At 35.8% G+C, this 10,878-nt stretch overlaps 2 protein-coding genes across 2 annotated transcripts; both read left to right on the forward strand.

Annotated features, from left to right (window-relative positions):
* Positions 1 to 944: 944 nt before the first annotated feature.
* On the forward strand, positions 945 to 2,746 carry LOC113361206 (GDSL esterase/lipase At1g71691-like). Its single transcript, XM_026604524.1, has 5 exons — positions 945 to 1,283; positions 1,395 to 1,516; positions 1,620 to 1,859; positions 1,959 to 2,208; positions 2,316 to 2,746. The coding sequence occupies exons 1-5, from the start codon at positions 992 to 994 to the stop codon at positions 2,549 to 2,551; spliced, it is 1,140 nt and encodes a 379-aa protein (XP_026460309.1). The 5' UTR covers positions 945 to 991; the 3' UTR covers positions 2,552 to 2,746.
* Positions 2,747 to 4,289: 1,543 nt separating this feature from the next.
* On the forward strand, positions 4,290 to 7,576 carry LOC113356022 (protein ACCELERATED CELL DEATH 6-like). Its single transcript, XM_026599018.1, has 6 exons — positions 4,290 to 4,658; positions 5,067 to 5,576; positions 5,729 to 5,881; positions 5,971 to 6,111; positions 6,206 to 6,648; positions 6,796 to 7,576. The coding sequence occupies exons 1-6, from the start codon at positions 4,421 to 4,423 to the stop codon at positions 7,444 to 7,446; spliced, it is 2,136 nt and encodes a 711-aa protein (XP_026454803.1). The 5' UTR covers positions 4,290 to 4,420; the 3' UTR covers positions 7,447 to 7,576.
* The last annotated feature ends 3,302 nt before the right edge of the window (positions 7,577 to 10,878 follow it).

Genomic DNA, 10,878 nt, shown 5'->3' on the forward strand with positions numbered 1-10,878 from the left:
TATGAAGATAGAAAAATAGTTGGTCAGATGTGATTAAGAATGCCACTACCATAAATTTATCATGAAGAGAATTAAATTGCAAGTGAATAAGTTTGTTTTCGTGGAACCAGTTTTGTTTATGGCTTTATAGTAGTATTTTAAGTATCCCCTTTAAGTAATTCATCATTTAAACGCATGTAAAAGCACTGGAAAATTGGTAGTTAGGAACTAAATATCCATTTGACTTTAATGAACGATGTGATTATCTGTATCCAGGCTGCAACAAAGAATTGGTTCTCTAAAGCTTTATGTTGTACAGTGAAGCATAGCTCTTTGCCTCTCCCTATCTAGGAAATTAATGCTCTGAAGATCAGTAGTAATGTAGAAAGGGTTAGGAATTCACCTATTCTTAGTTAATACTTGGTATAACTGTTGTGGTGACCACTGACCAGCAATACCAAGAACTCCTATGCCAAAGTGAAAAATTATTGCCGGGACTTTACACCATTCAGCATTTCTCAGGGCCAATATGACATCTGCTGACTACTAGCGGATCCACATTAACTTTAACAAGTGCAATAACTTGTAGACTATTTGCTCTTCAGTTGTTCTCTCCAGTAATCAAATTTTTAGTTGATGTATTCTTAACATCAACTGACTGGTCATAGGGTTACTTGGTAGTAGTTGGACTTGGAAATCTCAAAACCAAGGTTAAAAAATAAAGGGACTCTGTCATGGCTAGAGAGACCTAGGAGAGTAAACTAAAAAAACATTTCTTCAAGGAAAAGAAAAACATTAAAGAAGAAGCTGGCAAAACCTCTGGACCTCTGGTAACTAATAACTACTCTTGTGCTGCAACAATAGAGAAATAAAAACTGCATTTATGATTTTCTACCCACCGCCCTTTGCATGGCTTTGCTATTTATCTCTCCACACTCTTCAGTCTTTCTTCATCATCACCTCCCTCTCCCTCTCTCTACAGAACTACTCATAATACTCTCTGCAAGTAAAAATGGCTAAGGTTCTGAGTGTGTTGGTGGCAGTACTGTTCATTGTATGCAGTAGTAGTTTATTAGTTAACGTATCATGTCAAGATGAAGGTGATTATGGTGAAGCAGGTAGAGGTGGAACTGGGAAAGAACTAGTACCAGCTTTCTTCATATTTGGAGACTCTCTGATTGATAATGGGAATAACAATAACTTGCCTTCATTTGCTAAGGCTAATTATTTTCCGTATGGTATTGATTTTAATGGAGGTCCTACTGGTAGATTTTCTAATGGTTTAACCATGGTTGATGTCATCGGTAAGCTCTCTTCTTTTCTCTAGTGGTTTTTCTTTTTCTTTTTTTCAACAAACAGGTGATTTACGAACTGATTTTTAACAAGTTTTGAAATGTTTGTTTGTGAGAGTTCAGCTCAACAATTGGGCCTACCGTTGATTCCTTCGTTCTCACAAGCTTCACCTGACCAAGCACTTCATGGTGTCAACTACGCTTCTGCTGCTGCTGGAATCCTTGACATAACCGGCCGTAACTTTGTACGTACACTCATCTGAACAAAACAAATTGTCATGTATGCAAACATACTTTTTTTTGATATTTATGCTACTAACTAATTTTTGTCTTGATTATGATAATCAGGTCAGCCGAATACCATTCGATCAACAGATCCGTAACTTTCAGACCACGCTCGATCAAATCACAGATAATCTTGGAGCAGATGATGTTGCAACTGCTATTGCCAAATGCTTGTTTTTTGTGGGAATGGGGAGTAATGACTATCTTAACAACTACCTTCTTCCTAATTACGCAACTAGTCGGCAGTACAATGCTCAGCAATATGCTACTTTCTTGGTTCAACAATATACTCGGCAGTTAACCGTAAGTAGTACTCGCTGTTTTTATAACACTGCAGTAATCGAACACTATGTCAAGTGCATGGATATGATATTTATCATGTAATATTCTTTTTCTTTTCAGACCCTTTACAATCTCGGAGCTAGAAGATTCATAATCTCCGGAGTAGGATCATTGGGTTGTATTCCAAGTATTCTTGCTCAAGGCGATGGTGAAGGATGTTCCGATTCAGTGAATCAGTTAATTATTCCTTTCAATACAAATGTCAAGACAATGATGAACAGACTCAACGCAAATCTTCCTGGTGCTAAGTTTATATACCTCGACATTTACAAGATGTTCCAGAATATCTTGACTAACCCTAGAGCTTATGGTACGTTTTACGTGCTATTTCGTTTTGATCCTGATTTTCATTTCTGTATTTGAATATTTTAGTGATAAGTTACTTGGTCTTTGATATGTCTTGTTGATTGATTGTAGGTTTTACTGAGGTGAACAAAGGGTGTTGTGGAATTGGGCGTAACAAAGGGCAGATAACATGTTTACCATTTCAAACACCATGTGCCAACAGAAAGCAGTATGTGTTCTGGGATGCATTTCATCCAACTGAGGCTGTCAACATAATTCTTGGGAAACAAGCTTTCAGTGGCAAAAATGATGTTGTTTATCCTCTCAACATTCAACAACTTGCTGCTCTTGATCTTGATCAGCCCTAATTATTAGCAGCTCCTCTATATAGATATGTTGTCACACTCTTTCTTGAAATTAGTGGTAACCTTAATATGAATGTGGCCGGGTCGGCGTACTGATGCACTATTTTATACTTTAAAGAATATATTATCCTTTTGATGCGGTTCTAATTAATACTCCGTTCGTACCACATATATAGGCATGAGTGACCAATTCTATTAGATTAAGAAATTTTTTTGAATTTATAATTTTTTATGTTTTTTCTTCTTTTACCCTTTAATTATATTCCCGATGTTTTAGAGACATATACTCAATTGTGATGATTCCCAAACAAATAAATAGGGACAATATAAGTAAAAAATCGTTTTGAAATTTGGACTTCGTCTATGTAGTGGTACAAGGAAACATGAAAATCCGCCTGTATAATAGGTACGGAGGGAGGGAGTATGATCTTTCATTCCGAAGTCTTTAACTTAATTACGGATACAGCATGTTAATGATATCCTTTGGTTCAGCAGTAGATATTCTGCTTTGCCATAGATTGGTACAGTTCATACAGTGCTTGAGAATGTTTCTGTGGTTGTTATTTCCGTTGTTTGTTGAAAAGATTCATTCTACATATTGGCCTACCCATTTTCATCATAAAACTACCAAACTAAGGTTAAATTAAACGGATTAATTAGTGTGTGTTGCAACCACTTACAAGAGTGTCTTTTTTTTTCTTTCTAATTTTCTCTTTTTTTGTTTTCTTGAGTTAGTTGTGTGAGTTTGTGACTAAAGAGATAAGTATACTATGTTATTGTCGGGTGACACTACAGTTTGCGAAGGTAATGAAGTCGTGTGGAAGATCTTAATCGATATATCTTCTTTAGTTATTCTAGTGATGCATCCTCATGTACCAGTTTTATGCAAGTGAAAATCGAATTAGATTTCGATATTTGAAATTCATCGAACATAGACCGAAAGATAAAGTATTGTTATGGAGAATCATTTGGAGATATTACAACAGATTGCGCTCAACAATTGGTCGTCCTTGCACCAAATACAAAGTGATCATTACTCGGAAAGTGCCTGCTTATATGGATTCCATCAACTATCAAGAATAAGTTTAATTCAGCAGTTAAGCTTTTAAGATCATCCAATTGATAAGCAGAAGAATTTTCCAGTAACACCTTTACCTTTTTCTTTGGAGAAAATAGAGAAAGGTCCGATTGTTTTATATGCAAGTGATGTATTAGGTGTGAGTGGATCATAATGCCTTTTGAGCTTTCAGCCTTGAGTTTAGACAGTCTCTTGGTCTGTAAACCATGAAGATATCCAGACTTGAGTACATAGTTTTTAAAAATGCAAACGCCCCCAGTTTATAGTATTCTGAGAAATGGAAATCTAAGAATATATAGAAGACATACACGAAGCAAATCATCTTTAATGAATTATTGAAAGATAATGAATCATTGAATGTAGTGGAACAAGAAGAAGATACGTAAAGTAGAAGTCGGTTCATGACTGATTGAGAGTACTCACACTGTGGATTGCACTGCATCTTTACTTTTTATTAGCCTATCAATGAGCTTGTAAAGATCTTTCTTTTCCTTTTTTAGTGTTCACGGTTGACTGACTTGTATTCAGTGGATTGGAACTTTTCTTCTTTTCCACTTCCCTTTAGAATAGACTCCAATATGACATCTCAGTGGAGTTTGGAGTCTTTACTCTCTTGTTCTCTTTCTGTTGCTATTTATATTCATCTCTGCCTTTTTTGCTCATATAAGTTCCTTATCCTGCAGAGAAACAAAAACAACAACCAAGCCTCTATAAATAAATCATCATCATTAGTTTCTAGCAGCATATATCGTCATTCATCAACTGATACCTGGAACAAAAAATCTCAAGAAACAATGGCTAGTACTTTTGAAACCACTCTTATTAAACTTATGGAATCTCAGGCACATACTCTACAACAAGTATTAGAGACCTTAAAAAGTATGAACAATGTAATTCAAGAACAAAATCAAAATAGTCCTAGGATCATTCCTAATAACCAAATAAAGCCTTTTAATTGTAATAACAGTTCTCAAACTGAAGCAACAGAGGGCGCTGAAGTCGATAACCCTGCATCAGTCGGTGAACAACAAGGTAATTCGCTATCTATATTTACTGCTGATTTCTCATATTGTAATTCTATCTATCTATACAAATTGAGGTTACTTTGCTTTGCCACCCAGCTGAATGACAGAGTTGCCTTTGTTAACCAATTTCATCCCAGCTTAGAGTCTAGTATTATACCAACAGTTGACCATAACAAACCCCATTTATCAATTTTATCGAAGCTTTGAATGCCATTATATGAACCCAATTTCTTCTAACAAACTCAACATTCAAGCCAGCTGCATACGAAACTTCTGTTCAAGTTGTCGATCAGTGATTCAATGAGAAACATAAGAAATAAAATTAGAATTTATACCATTCATAATAGTTTTATTGTTTGTTTAATCTTTGATAAATCTATAATATTTTGGACTCTTGCTTGTCAAACAAATCAAGGAGAGGTAAATCAAGCAACGGATTACGTTTACGAGGAACACAAGCCACTATATGAAGCAGCAAAGGAAGGTAATTGGAATCAGGCAGAAGAAATTTTCAAGGCAGACCCAGGAGCAAAGACGAAAGACATCACAATTGAATCAGAAACAGCACTGAATATAGCTGCAGACCATACAAAGTGGGCATTCGTGGAAAAACTAGTAGGACTCGTGCCACCAAAAGCACTTGAACAAAAGGACAGTAAGTATGGGTATACAGCACTTCACACTGCTGCAATGGAAGGCAACACCGAAATTGTTAAGCTGATGGTGAAGACAAACCCGCTCTTGACACAGATGCGTGATAACTCTGGAAGAGTACCGCTCCACACTGCCGCAAAGTTTGTTTCAGAAGGACAAGAGGAGGTGCTGAAGTATCTTTATTCGGTTACTAGACATGATGACCCAAGTCCTTTCACTGGCCAACGTGGTGCTTCCCTACTGTGTGATTTAATTGATTCTAATTTCTACGGTAATTATAATAACCGATCAGATACATAAATTTATATTCGTGAATTGAATTAAGTTTAGGGAATAGACAAATGCTTGAGTGTTCGACAACGGACTCCGTGAAATATTTTGATTTATAATAATTTTACGTTGTACTGCTTGTTTGTTTTGTAGATATCGCATTGTCTATCGTGCAAAGTAATCCGAAGTTAGTCACAGAGAAAACGAAAAACCGTGGTGTATGCGCATTAGAAGTGCTTGTTCGGAGACCATTTTCATTTCAAAGTGGAAATAAGACAACGTGGTGGCAAAGACACCTCTACCTGTGTTAGTGCCCTTGCTTTAACCTCATTTCATTCTTAGTTATAGTTGGAATACACTCTAAATATTTTGAAACTACTTTCTTCTCCAAACAGTTCTTCAAAAAGTGGACACAGAGGCACCTAATTACCTTGACAACAGAGCAGACCTAGAAAGCCCGAGAGAGTCCTCAACAATGTGTAGACGAGCCATAACAAAGTTCATCATGCAGTACCTCAACCCCTACTTAACTCGAGGTCTATTTAAGTGAAACTCATCTATTAGCCAAGTTTTCATTAAATGAAGGAATCCAATTTCTAATTTATTGTTCACGGTTTATTCTTGTTACAGTTTCTTTTATCAAAAAAGTGTACGACCAGAAGTTCATAAACGAACAAGCCTCCAAATTAGTCTCTACTATGTTAGAACAGATAGGTGCTACTATGAATAAGTCAAATGTTATAGATTTTTTCAAACAATCTAGCCTCATGAAGACAGCAATAACATACGGGACAACGGAAGTCATAGTTCAGTGTCTTCAGAAATTTCCTTACTTGCTCTGGTCTGAAATGGAGGGACAAACAATGGTACAAATTGCTATTGCAGAAAGAAATGATAAGATATTTAATTTCATATGCAAAAAGAGTGAGGAGGACATGGATGAATTGAATTCCAGAACTGATGATAAAGGTAACACCATCTTGCATTATGCTGCGGATATTGCACCTTCTCACCAACTAAATTCAGTCTCAGGTGCAGCATTTCAGATGCAACGGGAAGCACAGTGGTTTAAGGTAACCAATGATAAGACCATATAAGGAATAGGTTTTACATGATCTAAATATGTGTAGTTTGGTACATGAACCAAAAAATGTTTTGGTGCTTCCTAAATTCCACTGATATGATTTTTCCTTACTTTTTTCCTCTATTATGTCAATCAGGGGGTGAAATCAATTTTACTAGAGAGATACAGGCTAGTGAGAAACAAAGATGGAATGACTGCACAATGCATATTTACAGATAAACACAAAGATTTAGTGATAAAGGGAGAAAAATGGATGAGAGGTACCTCACATTCATGTATGATAGCAGCAACCCTTATCTCTACAGTAGCATTTGCGGCAGCTTTTACTGTACCCGGTGGTAATTACAATGATGCTAACAGAAACACGGTCAATGGCCTTCCTATTCTCCTGAACAGCAATTCGTTCATTGTCTTTGCAGTAGCAGATGCCTTAGCTCTCTTCTCTTCCATCACATCAGTTCTTATGTTCTTGGCCATCTTAACATCACGATATTCAGAAGAAGATTTTGTTAAAGCATTACCACGAAAGTTTATACTAGGCCTAGCAACACTCTTCATTTCAATGGCCACCATGATGATAGCGTTTGGTTCAGCAATAGATATTATTCTTTGCCCGAGATGGAAATGGATTATAATTCCTATAACATCGCTTGGCTCTGTCCCAGTTGCATTGTTTCTGTGGTTGTTATTTCCATTGTTTGCTGAAATGGTCCGTTCAACATATTGGCCTACAATATTTGATAAGAGAACTCTCCAACGTAATATTAAAGGGAAAAAGCTAGTATAGAAACTAAACTTTATATATCAGCACTTGTTTAAGTTTTTTTTTCTTTTCTTATCATAAGTGTATCGTAACTCATGTATAGTATCTAACTGCCAGTAGTTTATAAATGAAATCAAATTGAAAATTTTCATTCCTTCTTGATGTGGGTTAAGTATGACTACGACCATGATTTGGCTTGCTAAAATTCAGAGGTACAACTGTGGAAAATTCCTTTTCTCTTATGGAAGTTTCTGTAACTCGGATACCAGCATGCAACATACACGTATACAGCAATACAGCTTTTTGGAATTTCAAAATCCAAATCGGTTAAAAATGTTCTTGCAAAGAAAAAAATAAATCTGAATGATGAATTTTGTGCTTACTTGTTTGGGAATACTGATTCATCGATCCTCTCTTGGATCATTCCCAACACCTACAGTAACAATCTAACTATTCAGAAACTGAATTATCTGCGTGAAGTTCAAAGATGCATAATCCACGAATAATAACCTGCAGCACATGTCCAGTTCCCATAATTTGAACATGGATCATAATCCAAGAAGTTTCAAACCACTCTGCACCAATAAGCCAATCAATACCCATATCTCGAACAAGAAATGAGCAAACTATCTGTACAGCAATTAAAGATTGTGTTCATTTTTCACCAATCCTAATGATCTTGATGCATCAAAGTAAAGAAGGTCTTATTTGCTTATCTCCAAAACAAACTCCGGGTAGTAATGTACTACCCACGCAGTTAGAAATTTAAAAATGAAAGGATTGTGATCTTCTTATTTGATTTGCTAAATTCAGCACTCAGCACAGAATTTACCTGTAGTCCTTGGTTTGACATGAAACCAGTTGTTTACAGTTCTTTCATATTTGCGTCTTAAAGAGGATCCCTCCAAATGTCAAGGTAACAAGATAAACAGAATCAGGAATTGGTTCCATTTATCTGTGGCTAATGATAAGCTTCACGTTCCATAAAATTCTAGGAAGAGGTATTATAATTTACCCTGTAAGGCCGTCTCTCCAATATTCAAAAAGATAGAGATCTTGGCTCCACCTAGCCTCAACTTCTCTTAGTCCACCTAAATATAGTCCCACGAAAAGATGTTTACAAAAGATACAGTTATTGATACAGATGAGATGAAATTTGCAACCTACACAGACATCTAAAAAAAGTAACTGTGCATAATCATGAGGCATCTATTCACTATGTCCGGCAAATCCTCCTATCAAGATATCCAGAAAGGCAAACCATATTTTATACCTAAATGAAAGACCGAGTCCCCAAACAGTACCCTGAAATCACACAAGCTTGACAACTCATTTGCCAAAAGCAACTAAGCATTACAACAGTTCACAAAAACGGCACGTTTGGATTTTTATAAAACAACTATGTATAACCAAGCAGAACATACAGTACATGAAGGTGCAGTAAGATACCAATATGTTGACTCATTTGCTAGCCTATCCTTCTCCTATCTGGCATGGAGAGAATTTTGTTGAGTGATCAGGACCTAGCATACCATTCTTCGTATGCTTGTACACTTCCATCAAATCCTACACAAGTTTGAGATTTATTTAGCTAACTATATTAAAGAAATGGACTAAAGATTTTTCAACCTGATATATCAGAAGAAAACAGCAGATTATCAGCCCATCTTCAACTCCACTAAACCTTTCTATCCTCTCTAATAACGCAACAGATATTTGTGTAGTCTGAGATTCCTACCTTCTTCCAGAAGTACTCGTATACTTAGCCCAGCGCTACACTTTCACCACCGACAAAACACATTTCTTTTTTCGCCTGCATTTCACAAAACAGAGAATGAGAGAGTCTTGTTATTATTCTAATCTTTAATTAGTTTGACACACTTCACATTTTTCTGATTCATTCAAATCAAAGCAAATTAAGATTCAAAGTCATACACATTCATTCAACTTTCAAAAGCAAACTAATATTCTTATATTCCTCATTTCACCAGATTAAGATTACGTTTTGGCAACAAACTCAAAGCATATATCTAGAAGACATGAACTGAAAAAAGGTACCCACCAACTAGATCTACCTAAGATTAGAATACCGATAAAATGCAATCTGCATTACTAACAGGAAAAAAAAAACTACACGCAAAAGCAGAATGTGTATCCTGTAATAGTTTGAATCAGCATTCCCTAAGTGGAAGCCACAACCCTTTTATTTGTGTCAGGCTTCCACTTTTACGGGATTTAAGGTATTCCCAATCTCATTAAAAACTAGTGAATCCAAGCTTAGGCAAATAAGTGGATCCCTTGCCCTTTTCTCTCAGAGGGAGCTAAATTGAATAACAAAAAAATTCAGCTACAAGCGTAATAAGCCTGTAATCAACAAAGCTAGTAGGAAAGCCGAAAACAAACATCAAAACAGGGTTACAATTACAAATGGAATAGTATCTTAATCTAACAGACATTCACAAGGACTGAAAATTCCACTAAGACATTAGCCTATAAACACGGACACTCAGTTGACTAGTCACACAGTGTTAGCGTTAATTCAAATTTCTGTAGATCCCCAACAACAACGTTTACTACAACATCATAGGCTCGTCACTGGCAACTCAACATATAGATACCCACATTCAGTAGTACACTAAGAATAAATTATGACCCAAAGCCAAAATCCCTTAACTTAACTCTTTTCCACTGCAAGTCTTCTCCCAAATCGGCATCATCTTAATTTACAAGACATCTTTTATAAAGACTGTCCATCATCAAGCGTTTACTCAACGTCATTCATTAGTTGCTTCAAATTGAGTATCAGTACCTTTCTTATATCAATTCCAATTCTAATAATGTATTCTTAGATTAGATATCAAATCAACTTCAACAAACCCCAATTCCAAAATTGCCCAAAAGTTTCCTAAATCCTACACAAAACTCTCCCATCACTAAAATTCCGTAGTATCTGCCAGTCAATAAATACTAAACTAACTTACCAACCAAATGCGAATGTGAATTAGCTATCACCCTAGCAAGGTTAATTAGAAACGAATTAAAAAAAAAAAAAAAACTCTCCACAAATCTACTGTTAACTAAAATCACAATTGTTGAAATAAGAATCAAAAATTACCTCCAGTTTTAGGAAATCCAAAGTAATGTGCAGTACCAAAATCCCTAGGATCAATTCAATAAACAGGTAGATGGAGTGAGAAGACACCCAAGCTCTATAAAGTGCTTCATTGTCCAAAACCCTCAAAGAAAAAATCATTTCTAAACCAAACAATTGAAATTTGAAACCCCATTTCACCATTGTTTGTACCGTGGATTTTATGAACGATTTTTTAGGGACCATGATTTTTTAAGGGACCATGGTTTTATTAGGCCACCTTCCCTATAGTTATAAGGGGTGTCCTAAAGCATTGAAATGATTAACATACCCTTAACCTAATTTAATTTAAAATCAACCCAATA

The sequence above is a fragment of the Papaver somniferum genome, chromosome 3, assembly GCF_003573695.1.
Source record: "Papaver somniferum cultivar HN1 chromosome 3, ASM357369v1, whole genome shotgun sequence".
Taxonomy (NCBI): domain Eukaryota; kingdom Viridiplantae; phylum Streptophyta; class Magnoliopsida; order Ranunculales; family Papaveraceae; genus Papaver; species Papaver somniferum.

Bases quoted from the DNA above. Each gene is read 5' to 3' on its own strand.
- LOC113361206 (XM_026604524.1), top strand. From the start codon at position 992: ATGGCTAAGGTTCTGAGTGTGTTGGTGGCAGTACTGTTCATTGTATGC. The intron at 1,284-1,394 runs GTAAGCTCTCTT...GTGAGAGTTCAG, and splicing joins AACCATGGTTGATGTCATCG to CTCAACAATTGGGCCTACCG. The intron at 2,209-2,315 runs GTACGTTTTACG...GATTGATTGTAG, and splicing joins GACTAACCCTAGAGCTTATG to GTTTTACTGAGGTGAACAAA.
- LOC113356022 (XM_026599018.1), top strand. From the start codon at position 4,421: ATGGCTAGTACTTTTGAAACCACTCTTATTAAACTTATGGAATCTCAG. The intron at 5,577-5,728 runs GTAATTATAATA...TTTGTTTTGTAG, and splicing joins AATTGATTCTAATTTCTACG to ATATCGCATTGTCTATCGTG. The intron at 5,882-5,970 runs GTTAGTGCCCTT...TTCTCCAAACAG, and splicing joins GCAAAGACACCTCTACCTGT to TTCTTCAAAAAGTGGACACA.